The 16,918-nt window shown below is 40.8% G+C and overlaps 1 protein-coding gene across 2 annotated transcripts; it reads right to left on the bottom strand.

The window, feature by feature from the left end:
* Positions 1-1,524: 1,524 nt before the first annotated feature.
* Positions 1,525-14,764, bottom strand: LOC134490775 (transforming protein RhoA-like). 2 transcript variants are annotated; one of them, XM_063294047.1, is made up of 5 exons: positions 14,541-14,764; positions 5,111-5,271; positions 4,277-4,397; positions 3,272-3,402; positions 1,525-2,867 (listed from the first exon to the last, which is right to left on the bottom strand). In XM_063294047.1, exons 2-5 carry the CDS (start codon positions 5,264-5,266, stop codon positions 2,694-2,696), a joined length of 582 nt encoding a protein of 193 aa, XP_063150117.1. In that variant the 5' UTR covers positions 5,267-5,271; positions 14,541-14,764; the 3' UTR covers positions 1,525-2,693. The 2 variants fall into 2 exon arrangements, with proteins under 2 accessions (XP_063150117.1, XP_063150116.1); XM_063294046.1 differs by having other exon boundaries at positions 5,111-5,268; positions 14,541-14,763.
* Positions 14,765-16,918: the final 2,154 nt, after the last annotated feature.

Raw genomic sequence — 16,918 nt, 5'->3', positions numbered from 1 at the left:
TTACTGAAGCCCCTAGCAATCGGATTTCAATAGAGTTTATCTTGCCACTATTCTGAAATGGGAAAGGACTAGTGCCTGGCTAGAAAATGGAATGTGCACCCTCAACCATGCTCAAGTAGCTTATACAGCAGGTTTTACAACCCCATTAATCCCAGCTAAGCATGGGAAATGCTCCTATGCAGCATATAAAGACTTCCCACTTGATTGCATTTTCTTAAAGTAGAAAATTACGTTTTCTCTCCATCAGTGACAACTGTTAGCAGCCCCAGTTCTTTCCTCTGTACAACATAAGATGCATGGGTTTTCTAAATCCAAAGCATCTACACTGCATTCAGCCACAAGTTATTTCATAAATAAGCATCTAGGTGAGCCATCCCCAACTTGCTGTCCTGCAGATGGGCCACACTGTACCGTCCAGAATGATCCAGCTAGCATAGTCTTTGACTGTCTTGTCTGGCTATGATGTCAGTTGAAGCCTTAATGTAGACCTTCCAATTACAAAGCAAACAAGTATGCTTTATGTGGGAGAAACTGAGAATGATTTCCAGCTTTTAATGAAGCAAGATTTCTCAGAATTGTAAAGCCCCTTGCCAATGCGAAACCAATGAAAGAATTTCTGCAAAGTTGCAGGATTGTTATTTTACTTGAAAAAAATTGATCTCCATGGTGTAGATTGCTTCAGTGTCAAATAGCAGCAGTGGAAATAAGATGTTGGGGAATTACCAACATCAGCATCATAATGCTTCTCCTGCTGGACAGATAAAGCAGCAGCACAAATATCTGTCTTCCCTTGAACCACTTTCTCTTTAACAAGGCTAGTAGTTGGGGAAGGTGTATGTGGATTGAGAACAAATGGCTCAGGTAGAACTAAGATGTACTTAATAACAAACTCAGAACATCCCAGTTGCCTGACACCAGAATGCTGCTAACCATTTCCATCATTATTTCCTTTACGACTAACTAGTAGTTTCTAGCAAGTAAAATGTTCCAAATTACAGCTAGGAGTACTGAGGTTCCAGTAGATTTAAAAATTTTAAATTTGACTATGAAACATTGACCATCTGACCATTTAAAATCTGACCCTGAAACATTGCTTTTGTTTAGTTTGCCTCGCTTCACCCATGTACGCTTAAAGTGGAACAGGTAGGTGCTTTTGTGCGTTATTACCGAAACGATATGGTCTCAGGAAAGTGAAGGGTTATCAGGATTGCTTGTGGCAGGATCCAAGACAAATTGTGCTTCCCACTGGATTTTCTTCTTTGCATTGTGTTCCTAACTATGTCGTTCTTAGGGTATTTCCCCCAATTTCTTAACATTAGGGGTAAGAAATGCTCTTTGTCTTCACGGTGGACATGAATTACTCCAAATGCAACATGCCATTCGCTCGACTTTCTTGAACTATATGCTCTAGTGAGAACTATCCTGAGACCCTGCCCTACCAACATTCAGCTTTATTGGCCACAGAGCAAAATGCTCCCTTTAGACAGCAGATGTGTAAAGAGGCAAGAAGCAGAACCCCACCTATACTAAACATTGCTACAAATTTATTACAGATTTGTCTTTCAAGTACATTTTGAAAAGTAACAACCACTTTTTAAACATGTGAATACAAATTAAACTCAAAAATCATACACCCCGGTGGCAACGCAGTGAATACAAATGGGGAGGGAAGAGAGGAGGCAGCAGCAGGAGTGAAAGAGAGCGAAGAGACAGAAGCAACAGAGTAGGTCCTTTGCACTTGGGAGCTGTGGCCATGACTATTTCAGCCACAGGAGGTCCAGAAATCTGGCCCATAGCACCTCTGCTTACAAATGTAGATCTGCTACTAAAAAGGGTCCACGCTGTAAGACCCAATCTCCTGGGCAGACTGAAGGAAAAAGCTCCCTGCTCTGCTGATGGGAGATTAAATATTCTATTCAAGAAAACCTTATTCAGGGTACAGGGTAGAAGGAAAAGATACAGGAGCCTGTGCCATTTTCATAAGGCAGCCCTCCAAATAGAATCTTAAATTAGATGGCTTTTTAATTGGTCTGTTTTCCTTGAGAGCGGGGACATGGTCCAAAGTAAGTCTGCTACATCCTGAACAGCAGAAAAGGCAGCTACGGGATCGATGTATCTGCCAAGGTAGGAGGTGCTAAGTGAATTGTTGCCCGCTGTGCTGGAGGACTACATTCCATTCCCCACCTCCCAAAGTGAGTGACTTGTTTCACAAATCAATAGTCCCTTCCGAGCTGGGGGAAACACTCTGGGACTGGATGTTCAAACTACTAAAGCAAGAAGCTTTCACACTTTGCAGGAAGTCTTCTCTAAAAGAATTGCCAAGAACAATGTAGTGCCATGGGCTACTAACAAAAGAGGCAAGACTGCTGTGAGCAAGCAGGCATAGAAGGACAAGGAGCTCTCCCACTGACCCATCAGAGGCCAGCACCTTCTGTGGAAGGGTCAGACTTTTGTAATGGAAGGGGAAAATGCCACCCCTGCACAGTGATGGGAACAGCCTGGGACAGATTGAGGAGCCCATCTCCATAGTTAGTTGCCATGCTCCAGAAGAACCCCTGCCCAGCTCTAGCAGGTTCCCCCTCCGAAGAGACATGCCAGTCCTGCCTTCAGCACAGTATCAGAGGGGAGGCAAGCCTGGAAGCTAACAGCTCAATGACTTGGCTGGCAGGCAGGGAAGGCAGGCTGGGGAGAAATTAGAGCAGTTGGCATGAGGTCTTCTTGCGCCCACGTTTGGCTTGTAGGGCAGCTCGAGTAGCCATCTCAAACACTTCCCGCACTCCATCCTTTGTTTTGGCAGAACATTCCAGGTAGCCAAAAGCACTAATCCTGTTGGCCATATCCCTGCCCTCCTCTGGCTTCACTGGTTCCTAAAGGAGAAAAAGAGAGTGAGGTCTCCTGGCCTTCATACTGAGGAAGGAAATAAGAGGCAAGTAGCACTCATAGCAAAAATCCACTGACAAGAATTATGGGCTTCTACAAGTAACTTTCAACAATCATTAATCTAGGACTAAGACTGTGAAGTTGGAGGTTTACCAAATGCAGTAATCACAGCCTCACAGACATCTTCTTTATGTCTCAGCAACCTCTCTTTCAAAAGAGAGGTTGCTGACAAATACTTATGTCAGCTCCTTCAGATGACATGCCACCCTAGATAAGGATCTTCAGCTACTTAAATGAGTAACTATTTGGGTTTTCTCTAACAGCATCCAAAGCATTTCCATTCTGATGACAACAGTAGGTCCAGCAAGGGATATTAAGCTCTTGACTTCACCTGCTTCATCTTGGCTAACTCCCGACGTGTATGTTCATCATTACGCAAATCCTTCTTGTTCCCTACCAGGATGATAGGCACATTGGGACAGAAGTGCTTGACCTCTGGAGTCCACTTTTCAGGGATGTTCTCTGTGCAGGAAGAGAACAGAATTCAACCAACACCTTTACAGGAGAGGCTCCAATTCATTGAGCAGTTTGGTTATAAGACAATAGTACAGTGGTGATAGAAAGTTTGTGAACCCTTTACAACTATCTGTAACCTTGCAGTATTGTGACCTTTAATATGATCTAAGCATCTTAATCCTATTAATATATAAAGACATCCTGGTTATACCAACAACACATGGAAAAACATCTTAATGCCAAAGGTTTCCCAGAGCCAAAATCTGAGAAACAGTTGCAATGGGACTACTGCCTAGAAGAAAGGTAAGTGCCCTTCCCCTTCATGGAACATTACTGAAATCCTCAGAAAAGGAAGAAAGTACAGCTTAAGTAGCAGCATGGCTGTGGGGAAATATAATAAATGGCACAAACATATCCTCCTACATTGACAGTTTTGCTCAAGAATAGATACCATGAGTATATTAATATTTCTAAAGAGATAAAGGAAAAAGAAGACAATCTGTGGGTTCCACATTCTTCCCTATACCAGGAATGGACAACCTGAGGCCCTGGGACAGCAAACAACCCACAAAAACCTGAAGGCAGTCTCCAGAGCCTCTCCAAAAGTTCCCTCTGAAATATAAAGCTTTAATAAATAGCACAATATTTAATGTAACCAACAAATTAAGCATGGTATACACATGGGGCCATCAAATTAACTATACTAAATTTTTAATTAAATAAAATGGGGGCACCCTGGTCCCACCCACCATTTTCCATGCCCTTACTCCAGTTTTTGGAGCACAGAACCCAATGCACTACTCAGAAGGAGAATAGGACCCTCGGCCCTACTTCCCAACTTACATATTCTCATCCTGGACAAAAGAGATTAAGGACTCACCTAAACTGTCAGGGCTGTCAATGGAGAAGCACATGAGGATAACATCTGTATCTGGATAGGACAGGGGTCTCAAGCGGTCATAGTCTTCTTGGCCAGCGGTATCCCACAGGGCAAGTTCTACCTGTACAAGTACAAAGTTGGCAAACTATAGGGACATGGGCTCAAGAGTATATTCTGAAATATTTATTTACTTTTCTATCCAGCTTTATTATTTTTATAAATAACTCAAAGCGGCGAACATAACCTCATACTCCTTCCTCCTCCTCTTTTCCCCACAACAACAACCCTGTGAGGCGGGTTGGGCTGAGAGAGAGAGGAACTGGCCCAAGGTCACCCAGCCGGCTTTCACGTCTAAGGTGGGACTAGAACTCACGGTCTCCAGAATCAAAGCACATGGTATTAATTGAATTCAACCAGAAAAAGAAATGCAGTTCCAAAAAAACTATTTTCTTTTTACCACATTTTCTTTCACACTAATTTTAATTTCTGTTCTTCAGCAGATAGAGCAAATCAGGGCATCAGCATTGCACAGATCAATCAGAAAAGAGAAATATGTTTAACCTCAGATATGTGCACTGGATGGCCCAATGCCCCGAAGCAATAGGTAAAAGACAGACCCATAACTTATGTCACACTTCACTAGACACTTCATGCATTCCCAAACTTATTTCAAAAACACACCCCACAGAGTTAAATAACTTATTTTCTCTTCTGCATATATCCAGAAACGTATGCAGAATACAAATGTATCTTACTGTCACCCCATTCCATCAGCTGCATTTTGAATTTCATACTCCTACAGAATCAGACGATTCCTGAAGATCAGGAAATTACCTGTTTTCCATCCACTTCAATGTCAGCCACGTAGTTCTCGAACACAGTGGGGACATAGACTTCTGGGAATTGGTCCTTGCTGAAGACAATAAGCAGGCAGGTTTTTCCACAAGCTCCATCTCCCACAATGACAAGTTTCTTGCGTATGGCAGCCATCTCTACTAAAAGAAGTATATTCTTAAGCAACTGATCACATGGCTCTAGATGCACTTTGGGGGGGGTAAGAAGTATTAAATATTGTCCCACTTAATTTTACTTTTAGACTGCCTTACCTTAAAGAAAGCTATCATGCTACAGAGACTCAAGTATAATCTTTATTTTCAAAACTTTTGGACACTCATATATCCCCGAGGCATCTTTAGAAAATTAAAACTGGAGGTGGCTGTTGTCAAGTACATGCCCCCCTGCTCAGAAAAAGGATGGAAATAAACCTGAGGTGGTAGAGAGCATCCTAGGAAGCAGGAACAGGCGCTGAAAATTACCAGAGGGCAATTGTGTGGTTAAGCCTGTCAAATGCACCAGGGCTGCTATTTTGAAAAAAAATCTCGAAACATGTTGCCAGAATTCCAGATGTGCTCACTGACCCCAAGAGTTGGAAACCCCACTGTAACTAAAGTTGCACTTTCTCCAGAACCGTGAGTTGCTTTATCTGCAATGCAGATAAACCATATTAATTTCAAAATGAAATATCAAGAGAAGTAAAAATCATCAAATAAAAAATGGAGGCCTGTATTCTGGTGGAACCAGAACATGAACTGCAACCCAAGAAGTTTCAAGAACTGTGGATGGCAATGCAGTTTCAAGAGGTACAGTATAAGATTAAGACTGTCTGAATATGGAAAGATCATCAAAACTGAAAAAAAAAATTAAGTGACAAGAGGATATACCAAATAAGATTTTCATTACTAAGACATTTTAAAATTTCACTCACTGCATTTGATTCCTGGTGAATAAACATTTTCTTGACAAGATTCCAGACATGATTTCTGGAACTTTCTCCTGCAATGCTTGACTTCCCAGTCTAGCAAACATTTATTTTTTATTCATATATACACAGTAATATCCATAATAAGCAGTTTTATTCCATTATCCGCTTTTGTATGCCTCAAGCTGCAGCAGTCTCTCTTAATTTAGAGCTTATTTTAGATCTTCTTCCTGCTTTTCTATTAGAGTTAACACAGTTGCATAGTTCTGCACAGAATGGTGGTGTCAAAACCAAGAATCATGACATAATAGTAAATCACTGCTAGTTCAGATGACCAATTTAGAGAAATTACTCAGTGACAATGATAGCTCCATAAGAATAACAGTTCTGAAACCTGAAGCAAATGCATAAGGAGAACAAGTAATTGCATATGGCACAAATATTCCTATTCAAATTTCGATCATTAGAGGGAAAGACAAGAAGCCAGGCAATGTATTAAACCATGACCCTTTTAATGAGTGAAAAACCTATCTGACCACCTTCTGAGCTTTCCTTACATTTTTTCAGGTATATAATTGTCTTCTACAAGACAGGAAACTTCTCTTTTTAAAGGAAAGGAAAGCAATAGTCAACCCCTTCCATATATTTTTGAGAAGATCAGTTCTGAACCCACAACTGGATCCACAGCAATCCTCTCTACTGCAAAGACTGGCCTGTATTAAACAGGCAATTCTCTTCAGAGTGTCTCTCTCACAAATGAGCTGAATGTGCTCAGTGATCTTTTTCCTTACATATCAAAACTGATTTAAACTGAATACCAGCTTCCTATGATAAATTATTCTGAAATTAGAAGAGGGACATGTATTACAACAATGCTGTAAAGCAACTCATATCCACCATCATATACCATAAAATGGGATCTAAGGTAATGGCTTGTTCAGGTAATACTGTATCAGTGTTGTTGGTGTTATCAGTGTTGGTAGATCCCACATCTCATGGGGAGCATTTGGACACAGTCCATGTTGGTCCCAAGGGAGACAGAACACTACTATGAATCTGTCATTCAAGGATTTCCAAAATGGCAGGGCAAGAGTTAAAGAGAAGTGGCAATGTGAAATTAAAACTATGGTTTTCTTAAAGTCAATCTGTTCATGACTGATATCTAACCTGGGGACCTCCTATTTTACACTTATTTTAATCAGTATGAATGTAAAGCCATACAAACAGAAGTGCTGTATTATCTAAATCCCAGAAATCTGAGGTTTACTGTATCTTCGGTTTGGCCCCAATTACTACCGTCTTTTCTAAGACAATATTCAGTTTCACTGGAATATCAATCATCTACAATCTTTACCAACCAAGGAAGCTAGGGAGAGGCAGGAAAGCATTTTGGGAGAGGCAGGGTGAGTCATTACTATGTAAAGTATTGATCTCAATTCTTGTAAATGTTGCATAAAACAAGATTGTTAAAAGTCATGTGGAAGGTCCTTTTGGCTAACAGATTATAACTCTGAAACTAAAAAAAATGTGAATTTGGCAAAAAATCATTTATCAGCAAAGACTGATACCGATACAATAATGGAAAAGTGAGCAAGTACTAAACACTGTTCTAATGTTGGGATGTACACTGAGCAGCTCTAACAGTGCAATCCATTCCTGTGGCAAAACATGTTGCGGAAGAAGGATTTCTACAAATGTTGATGCACAAAGCAGGCATAGTCATCCCCGAGATGCTAAACTTGGGTCTGGACATCTTATTTAAAACAAACAGGGAGACACAGAACTAGTAGGTCAAGGGATACAACTGAGCTAGAATCACATATAAATAAAATCAAACTTTTTTTCAAAAAATGCTCACCCTCACTTGAAATATTAAATTGTGTCACATAAACAAGCACAACAAAAAATTAGATCTCATAGACAGTTTTCTTTTGCAGTATTGGCAACGAAAGTCTTATGGGAATTTACACTAAACATATAATAATCTAAAACATTAAAATAATAGTCCAAATTTCATTTTAACTGTTAATTATTAAAAGTCTATTTTTAAAAATGTGGTGTCAGGCATTTTTAAATGCCAAAAAGGAGGTTACATTCCCAGTTCAACAGGGAGTGCATTCCAGAGGTTTGGGCCTGAGATTGACAAGAGATCTATTTCTGACCTGCAAGAAGTTAGAAGTTATGCTTCACTGCAAAAATTTCTTATAGTAGTACCACTACAAGTGAAAGCTACATTGTGTATGTAATGACAATATTCTATGCAATATATGCTCAAGTAGGTATTTATTTATTATTCAAATTTTGCTACCACCCATCTCCCGCAAAAGAGGGACTCTTTTACTTGTCCTAAAACTAAAGGTAATTTAACAAGTTATTCATCCTAAGTCTCTTTAATATGATTTAATAAAATCGTATTATTGATGCAATAAGCCATTATTCATTCATTCATTCAATTTGCATGGCCCCTCATCTCAACAAGTGACTCTGGGTGGCTAAAAAAATTAAAATACATAGCAGCTGAGAATATATCACCTACCATAGTCACTAATGCAATCAAGAAACAGATCCCTGCCCACACTTGAAGCCCCAGGCCCGGGCACACAGCCAGGTCTTTAAGGACTTCTGAAAGGCCAGCAGGATTGGGGCCATCCTGATCTCCGGAGGGGGAATGTTCCATAGGGTGGGCGCTAGGGCAGAAAAGGTACATCTTCTAGGCCCTGCCAACCAGCACTGCTTAGCTGATGAGACCCAAAGTATGCCCATCCTGCCTGACCAGATTGGGTAGGTAGAAACAAATGGGGAGAGGCAGTCCCTAAAGTAACCTGGTCCCAAGCCATGAAGGCCTTTAAAGGTGACAACCAGCACCTTGAATTGCACCTGGAAGCTCACTGGCAACCAAGCCAGTTCACCGAATACCCGACGCCATTTACTATCAGTGCTGCCGCATTCTGCATCAGTTGAAGCTTCCAAATGCTCTTCAAGGGCAGCCCCATGTAAAATGCATGGCAGTAGTCCAGACGGAAGGTCATGAGGGACAGTTATGCAGCTTGTCTCATTCTGCTTTTCTTACAACTTTGAATATATCAAGCACCCACAGGATCCCCAAATTAAATTACAGGTAGTCCTCATTTAACGACCACTTGTTAAGCGACCAAAGTTACAACAGCACTGAATGAGGGGGACTTAAGACTGGCCCTAGTAGTAGTGGCCGTTGCAGCATCCCTATGGTCATGTGATTGCGATTTGGATGCTGGCAACTGGATCGCAGTTACAACATTGCAGCATCCCGCAGTCAAGGGATTGCCATTTGTGACCTTCACTGCTGGCTTCCAACGAGCAAAGTTAATGGGGAAGCCGGCTGGAGGTTGCAAATGGCAAACGTGACCACAGGATGCTACAACTCCATGGGATTTGCCTAGTGACAACAACTGGGACCGCTGGAACTGCCATCGTAAGTCCATGATGTTGCACTTTACGATCTCATCACTTAGCAACTGAGTTCCCAATCCCAATTACCATCGGTAAGTGAGGATACCTGTATTTTTCAAAATGGCCAAAGTCCCATAGTCATTTTATTTTTGATGTCTGTGAAATCACATGGTATCTGAAATGTTTCTGATCCCTAGTTCAGTATGCTGTTTGAACCCACCTTTATATATTTGCTTATAAATTTTTAGAACCCGTCCCTATCTTTAAGGATTCTGGGCAGCATATAAATATAAAAGTCAACTTACAACATGGAAATAAAATTCCAAGTAAATACCTCTAATAAGTACCACTGCCCACTCACTCACTGGAGCCAAAAGCACTTGAAATGAAATAGCTTTAAGTTGCTTTGGAAGGCTAAAAAAAGAGTAGGAGCTGTACCTACTTCCAGGAGGAGAGTTCCGAAGGCTGATGGCTATTACAGAGAAGGCCTGCTGCCTAATCTACCCCCATACATCTCTTCCAGGGACAGGTATTGTCAACAGGCTTCCTCTAAGTGACTAGACTAGACAGTCAGATTCAGTTTTGCCAAGGCAGTGCCTGCTAGATCCCAGTGCCGCACCATGAAGAATGTTTGATAAATAGGCAGTCTTACAAAGCCAACAAATCAATACAATAACCAGGTATCCGAACTGGGCCTGGAAGCTTACTGACAACTGAAGTCATGATAAAAGTTGTGCTCTTAGAGGCTGACGGGACTTTTAGCCTGCAGTAGCCTAGCCACCACAAAATGATTTACATACTAAGTTTTATAGGACAACACATTATGCAAACCCAGCCAGCAGTGGCTTATTTAAAAGCATGATTAAACAAACCATAGCTTAGTAAGATGAGTGAAGCAGGTTAGCAATTGTATGTGCTCTAACCGTGCATTTACTTGCACTTAATTTAACTAATGCTTCTTTAATATAAGTAACAGCCTAGCCTTAGAAATCTGGAGTTCAGTGACACCAGGGGAAACGTGCTTCTGTGTATCTGTGTTCAGTATATATCACAAGTGCAACTATACAACATCAGATGTCGCTGTACAGATCCAATCAGATACAGCTATTGGCCACACTGGCGGGCAACTGATGTAAATTGCAGCTCGACAATAACCTGAGGGCCTTAAGTTCTGGAACCTTGATTTACAGCAAGACCAAAACAGCTATGACTATTCTCTTTTTTATTTAAAAAAATGTGTGTATTTAAATTTTTATTTGCATCAAAAATGTAATCTACCATATTAGTAAATGTCATATTGACAACGCTTATGAAGAAGGACTGAATGAGTTAATTGGCATTTTCTACAGTTTGACTCATCAGATCCAAAACAGAAGCCTTTTTCTCTAGGAAAAATTCTCATTGCCCAGTTCTGAAATCGGACACTACAAGTTTAATGTTGCTGGAAACCTGCATGCTGTTTTTAAAGATGATCAAGTTTTTATACCATAACTCAGGATGAGTAATGGAGGAACTGAATAATAACTGCTTTGGATGTGCATTGACAGGATATTTAAGGCCAGGAAAGTTACACCAGTATCTGGTGCTCTAAACAGCCTTTTCTCATATACTCAGAAGGAAAGAGCATACAATCTACTTGACCAAGATTTACAGTAAATACTTATTAAAAGATTTTAAGGGCAGGAATTAACTGATAAAATTCAGTTCCATATGAATCCTCCAGAGAGAGACTTCATACTACTAGAGAATCCTCCATTAGAGCAATCAGCGTTAACCTCTCCTTGGTGCTAGACTGCAATCATCAAAGAGACACAGTTCCAATTAAAAGAAACTCTAAAACTAAACTGTTATTCTCGTCTAGTGTATGATTAGAGTCAACATCCTCAAGTGACTCAGCAGGTTGGCAAACAATTTTATTATGATCTGATTAAGGAGCACAGGGTGCGAGCGCTAAAAAATGTTTCCTATATTTAGTCACCAAAACCAGCCCCCAAATTCTAGTATACAGAATTCAGGCTGGCCTCCCCAGAACAATTCTATTTGGACAAACACCCAGGTCAGCTGCTCCTTTACTCTTTCACTGCAATGGAATCTCTTTTCATAAGATTACTTTAAAAAGAGCAACAGACAGAGCCCATTCACCCTGCCTCAAACTACAATGAAATCAGCATCACCCCAGTGATCTAAGAAAGCCATAGAACAATCATCTTCAACATGATGCCCTCCAAGAGGGCTAATTCACAGTAACAATTTACCTGCCGAGAAAGTTTCACATAGCCCACAATTAAGAACTGTAGCAGCTCAGTATAGGGATTTGACAGCATTTTGTCCCCATTCTTATATACAACCTATCAACAACAGTGCTATTCATATTTGAGAAAGAATGCTTCTAATGTAAGAAAATTGTTAATTGTAATTTTCCAAAAGATTAAGATTCCCATACAATTGTCTCTAGAACTAGGGGACTAACAACAAATTGCTGGAAACAAATATTCCCATATTTCAAGAACAGTTAGGAGATAAGGTTGAGATGTGTTATATCCATAGTGCAATCCAGTGATTTTCCCTGTATTACAGGAAGAATAGTTGAATGTTTAGAAAAGAACATTAAGAGAAGGATGAGCAGGATTTAACAATCTGCAGCCCTTGAGATACTGTTGAATTCCAATTTATTATCAGTTCTAGCCAGAATGGTTGACTAAGCAGAATGATAGTTGATCATAAACATTGTGAGAAAAGTGCCACATAGTGCCTCCTCTCATTTAGAGAGATAGGATCTACTTAGTTAATTGCTTTTTTTTGAAGAATGGCTATAATAAATTGAAACTGAAATTGCTGAATCTCAGAACTTTTGGAAACAAATTAGTGAGCAAACAAAAACAAGCCTCAATAAATTAAATACAATCATAGAACAAGATTCCTCCAAGGACATGCTCAGCTCAAGAACCTGTATTCAACACCAAAATCAGAGTCTGCACCCAAGTTTTTAAATGCACTAATCTACTTCTATTTCCTTTCAAGATTAAATTTCTCCCAATTTAGAACAAGCAGTTTTTCTGGGAACTATTATTAAACGATTCAATCAATTCCTTGCTGATCTAATGTACTGCAAATCTTCCAGAGAATTACCACATGCTGACTGTTGCCCATCTCTGACTTAAAGAAAACATAAAGTTAGATAAGGGGGAATAAAAAGAGTGGTTGGAACATTTTGTACTCCTCCTGGGTGGATGTATCACCCTTCATTTTTTTCACTGGAAAAAGAGGAAGCTTTGAAAAACAGGACCTTACACTGGCGTTTCTCTTCCAAAATTAAAAAAGTTGCTTAAGTGGGCACTGTTATAGGGGTGCCACAAAAGAAGATCAATATACAAGAAATACTATTAAGAGCACTCAAAAATCTACCAACAGAGTAATAATCCATTATTATTATTATTTCAAATGTGGGCAACTTCACATTGAAGAGGTAAGTTTCATCCTTTATTTTTAGTTTAAGAACACTGTTAATGCCTATATACAGGCCTACACATGAAACAAATAAAATAATTTTGTAACTTCTGGCCTATATTTGAGCCTGAATGTGCAGGGGTTCCCCAAGGCCTGAAAAATAGTTCAAGGGTTCCTCCAGAGTCAAAAGGTTGGGCAAGGCTGCTATACATGATGCAGGCATCTGCAAATATACACATATTCAAGACACAAACATACAAAACAGCTGTCAAAACTTAATTCCTGAAAACTTTCAATATACATGAAGCTGAAAGAAAATGTTTAGATTATGGATCTTTCACATTGATTGGAGAAATGAAGAACAGTATTGCAATATATGCAGCACACTCCAAATTTCTACAGAAACTTAATTCACAAAATTCAACTGACTTAATAAAATTAAATTTGACTCCCAAATCAGCACACTGAGGATTGCACTTATACAGTATATAATGACTGAAACTTATTGTGCAATTGTAATCATACTTTAATAATAATGTGTGTGCTCTCTCTTAAACTGTCCTTCCTATTTATGAATGAGAATGCTTAAGTCCACAGACTAAGATGAAACTACATTTTTAAATTTACCACAAAATTTGTGGTCTTGGTTCTTCTCTAATTTTCAACTGGCCAAAACTAAGATATACCTAGAAGTGGTAAAGTTTCATGTTTAAAATTTGTTATTGTCCAATCAGGAATAAAAACATATACATTCACTTTTCAGTATTCTCAGGGCAAGAAAACACTGCATATATTTGAGGAGATTTCATTTTCCAACAAGAAAGGGAAAATGTGTTTTGCAAGGCTTCAAAAGTTCCCAAACTTCCTATTATCAGTAAAACTGTGATGTACAAACTTCTATACCCCTTTGTGATCAGGATAATACAGCAATTACAACTTTCTACTCCTTTTTATCAGGTCAAGTTTTCACTACGGTCCTACATCATGGTCCTAAATCTACGACCGCCCAAGAAACTATGTTAGAGACTGCACAAATATTACGTACAAACAAGTATTTGCGTCTGTCATCCGAACTCACTTCAACTTCATTGTGAAAACAGACGACGAAGGAAAGTGTAGAGGCCGCGGCAGAAAAACACGTCTAGAAGGCTTGCCCGCTCCCCTCGAAGGGGATTTCCAGCGCGCCTTTCCCACTTTTATCGTGTAAAATGGAGATTTCCGAATCGAGCCGGAAACCAGCGGGCGTTACTTGACTCTTTTTCATAAGCTGCCCCCGCCTCACGCTACAAAACTAAGCTGGACGTGCGCGAGGGACCCCGTAGATGCACCCCCCCCAACTTCATAACTAAGACCCTCCCCACCCAATCAAAATCCCTTCACCCCTCCCCAACCCCGGCTAGGAAGGAAGCACCAGCCGCCAACTGTCTTCTCACTTCGCGCATGCGCCCCAGACACCTCTCCGATTCCTTCCCACCCCGCAACCAACTTTACCCCAACAGCTTTTTTTTTTTTTTTTAAAGCTGCAGCCCTTCAACTTTGAACCCCCAAAACTTCTAATATGATCTCACGCTCTGGAAAAAAAGTGTTCTAATCTTTTCTTATCCAATCTCCTACGAATTGCCACCTTACCGGTCTGGTTTTATCCAACTGCCGGCTCCACCCGGCTCCCTGACCGCCGCCGCCGCCGCCGCCCGGACTCTCCACAGCTGCCCCTTACAGACCCCTCCCACTTCGTGATTGACAGAAACCTCCACCCTATTGTATAACCCTATGCAAACTTCTTGGAGCGCTGCCGTCATATAAAAGAGGGCCGAGTCCGCCCCATCATCAGATTGACAATAGAGGGCAAGCAATGGGAAAGCACCGTGCTCCTCAACTTCTGTTTGATCGTGTCATCGGGCGCTGTCTGATTCCGGAATGATGGACCACGACGACCAATCGCCAGCCACCTCCTGAAAAATCTGATAGGCGGTCGGGATAGACCAATCGTACTTGGATTAAGTAAAAATTTGTCCAACTACACACGGAAGGCGGACCATCCTTGCACAGACATGGTTGTCATTGGTCGCGTGCGGCGGCCAATTAGGACGGCTGAAGAAGGGACTCTGGTCATTTCCCAGCAAAGGCGGGTTTAGGTAAGAGGCCACGCCTACCCAGTGATAGGAGTCAGCGCAAACCAATAGGGACTTTCCTGGCAAGCTCCGCCCCTTTAACCCTCGCTACCAGGCTCCTTTCAGCCAACACACGGAGCTTCGCTTCCCGCCCAGTTATCGCTCTCCAGGACAAAGTGATTTTCTGTGGCAGCCATGTTAGGTTTCTCGCTCGCGCCCCCAGAGGCGAATGGAAACGTTGCCTCCCTTCCTCCGTCTTCCCACCCGAAAACCTGCCAGCGGATTCTGTCTCACGTCTGTGCCAGTTGGCTGGGTGGGGTGAAGCCCCTTGAGCAGCCAGGACGCTCCTCTACAGTCCCGGACTCAAGGGATGACGTCTTAGTGAAGGCGCAGAGTGGAACCGGGGACCGGAAAGGTTCACTTTCGACGAGCATCCAGAAGGGCTTCATAGGTAGCCAGACCATTGAAAGCGGCTGAACTAGGAGAACCAGAGAACGTTGTGATCTGATTGTATGATGCTAGAAGAATGAGGTGAAGCAGAAATACGTGAGGTGTGTTTCCAGTTTCTGAGACCTTTCTCCACCCTGTACTCTAGACCAGCATATCCAGGTTGCAGCAACAAGCCAGTGTTGGCAAAACATGTCAGAAGTTGAAATTTAATTGTAAATCTTTGGCATGCTTTGAGACTGCAATTCCAACACACTTAGCTAAGTCCAAGTATAGGGAAGAGTTGTGGCTTCCTAGCTGCATGTGGAGACTGCAGAGAAGTTATCCAGACCCCAATTATATGTGCAACTCACCCTAAAGGTGGAAGAACTAAACTTTATGTAGGACTAAGACTTGCAGATGCTAGAAGTTAAAGCTAGGATATTCCAATTCTAACTAGAAATACATGGGCAAAAGGAATGAACATGATAGCCAAAAGGGGCCTAACATTAAACAGAATTACATCTTGTGTATAGAAACTAGATTTAAATTTAATCTAGCATTGTCATGCTATGATATTTGGATGCTGGTAAACTCTTAATCCTAGCTAACATACTAGATTTGCAGTCCAACACCAGAAAAAGGCCAGTTTTCCCCTACATTAGTAAACCCATTACACATTTTTATGGCAACACATGCATTTGAACTTTTCCTGATAGATTTTTTTTTTGGTAATTTTTTTTCTTCTGCACAAAGGAGATTAGAAAACTGATGCCTTGATACCTCATTTCAAAAATCAAGCCCCAATTCAATCACTACACATGGGTTTTAGGAAAGCATTAAGAGGATTTATAAAAAGCATCAAGATGATATTCTTTCAGTAACACAGAATACTTGTAGAACTGAAGTGCAATTCCATTCACATCTTTGAACGGCAATAACTGCCACCTTTGAAATTAGTGTCATTTGATCCAATTGTCAAATTCCTTCTGGGATGAGAGAGAGAATTAAGTAATAGTTGCAAAATGAATTCACCACTCCATTAAAATCCTTCCATGTAAGCCCTCACAAGATTCTGTGAAAATTCATTTGAGAAACATAACTGGTGTTTCCTCACAAATGTATTTGGTAAAGCCTATGACTGAAGTTCCCGATGAACTTAGTGGATAAACCATACTGTGAATTGTTTGGCTTTGGCATGCATGTCCAGCTTTGTGCTTGTAAACTATAATTTTATGTGTTATGTGAACACAGCCAACCGTAGTTCAATAAATCATGCTTAACTAGGCCAGCTCAGCATGTTGCAAACTCATCAGCTGTGCTGCTGAAAGAGCAGCATAATTCATTTAATTATGAAGTTGTGAAAATATGTGAATAGATACGAATATCGATCAACAGCCATTAGATTTTTGCAGCTTCCAAAGACAATGCCACAATGATTTTACCTGACTGTAGGAGCAAAGCTGTACA

Source organism: Candoia aspera, chromosome 2 (genome assembly GCF_035149785.1).
Source record: "Candoia aspera isolate rCanAsp1 chromosome 2, rCanAsp1.hap2, whole genome shotgun sequence".
Lineage (NCBI taxonomy): Eukaryota > Metazoa > Chordata > Lepidosauria > Squamata > Boidae > Candoia > Candoia aspera.
This window is presented reverse-complemented; position numbering and strand designations above follow the sequence as displayed.

Bases quoted from the DNA above. Each gene is read 5' to 3' on its own strand.
- LOC134490775 (XM_063294047.1), bottom strand. From the start codon at position 5,266: ATGGCTGCCATACGCAAGAAACTTGTCATTGTGGGAGATGGAGCTTGT. The intron at 3,403-4,276 runs GTGAGTCCTTAA...CTTCCTGCACAG, and splicing joins TGACAGCCCTGACAGTTTAG to AGAACATCCCTGAAAAGTGG. The intron at 2,868-3,271 runs GTGAAGTCAAGA...TTTCTCCTTTAG, and splicing joins AGTTAGCCAAGATGAAGCAG to GAACCAGTGAAGCCAGAGGA.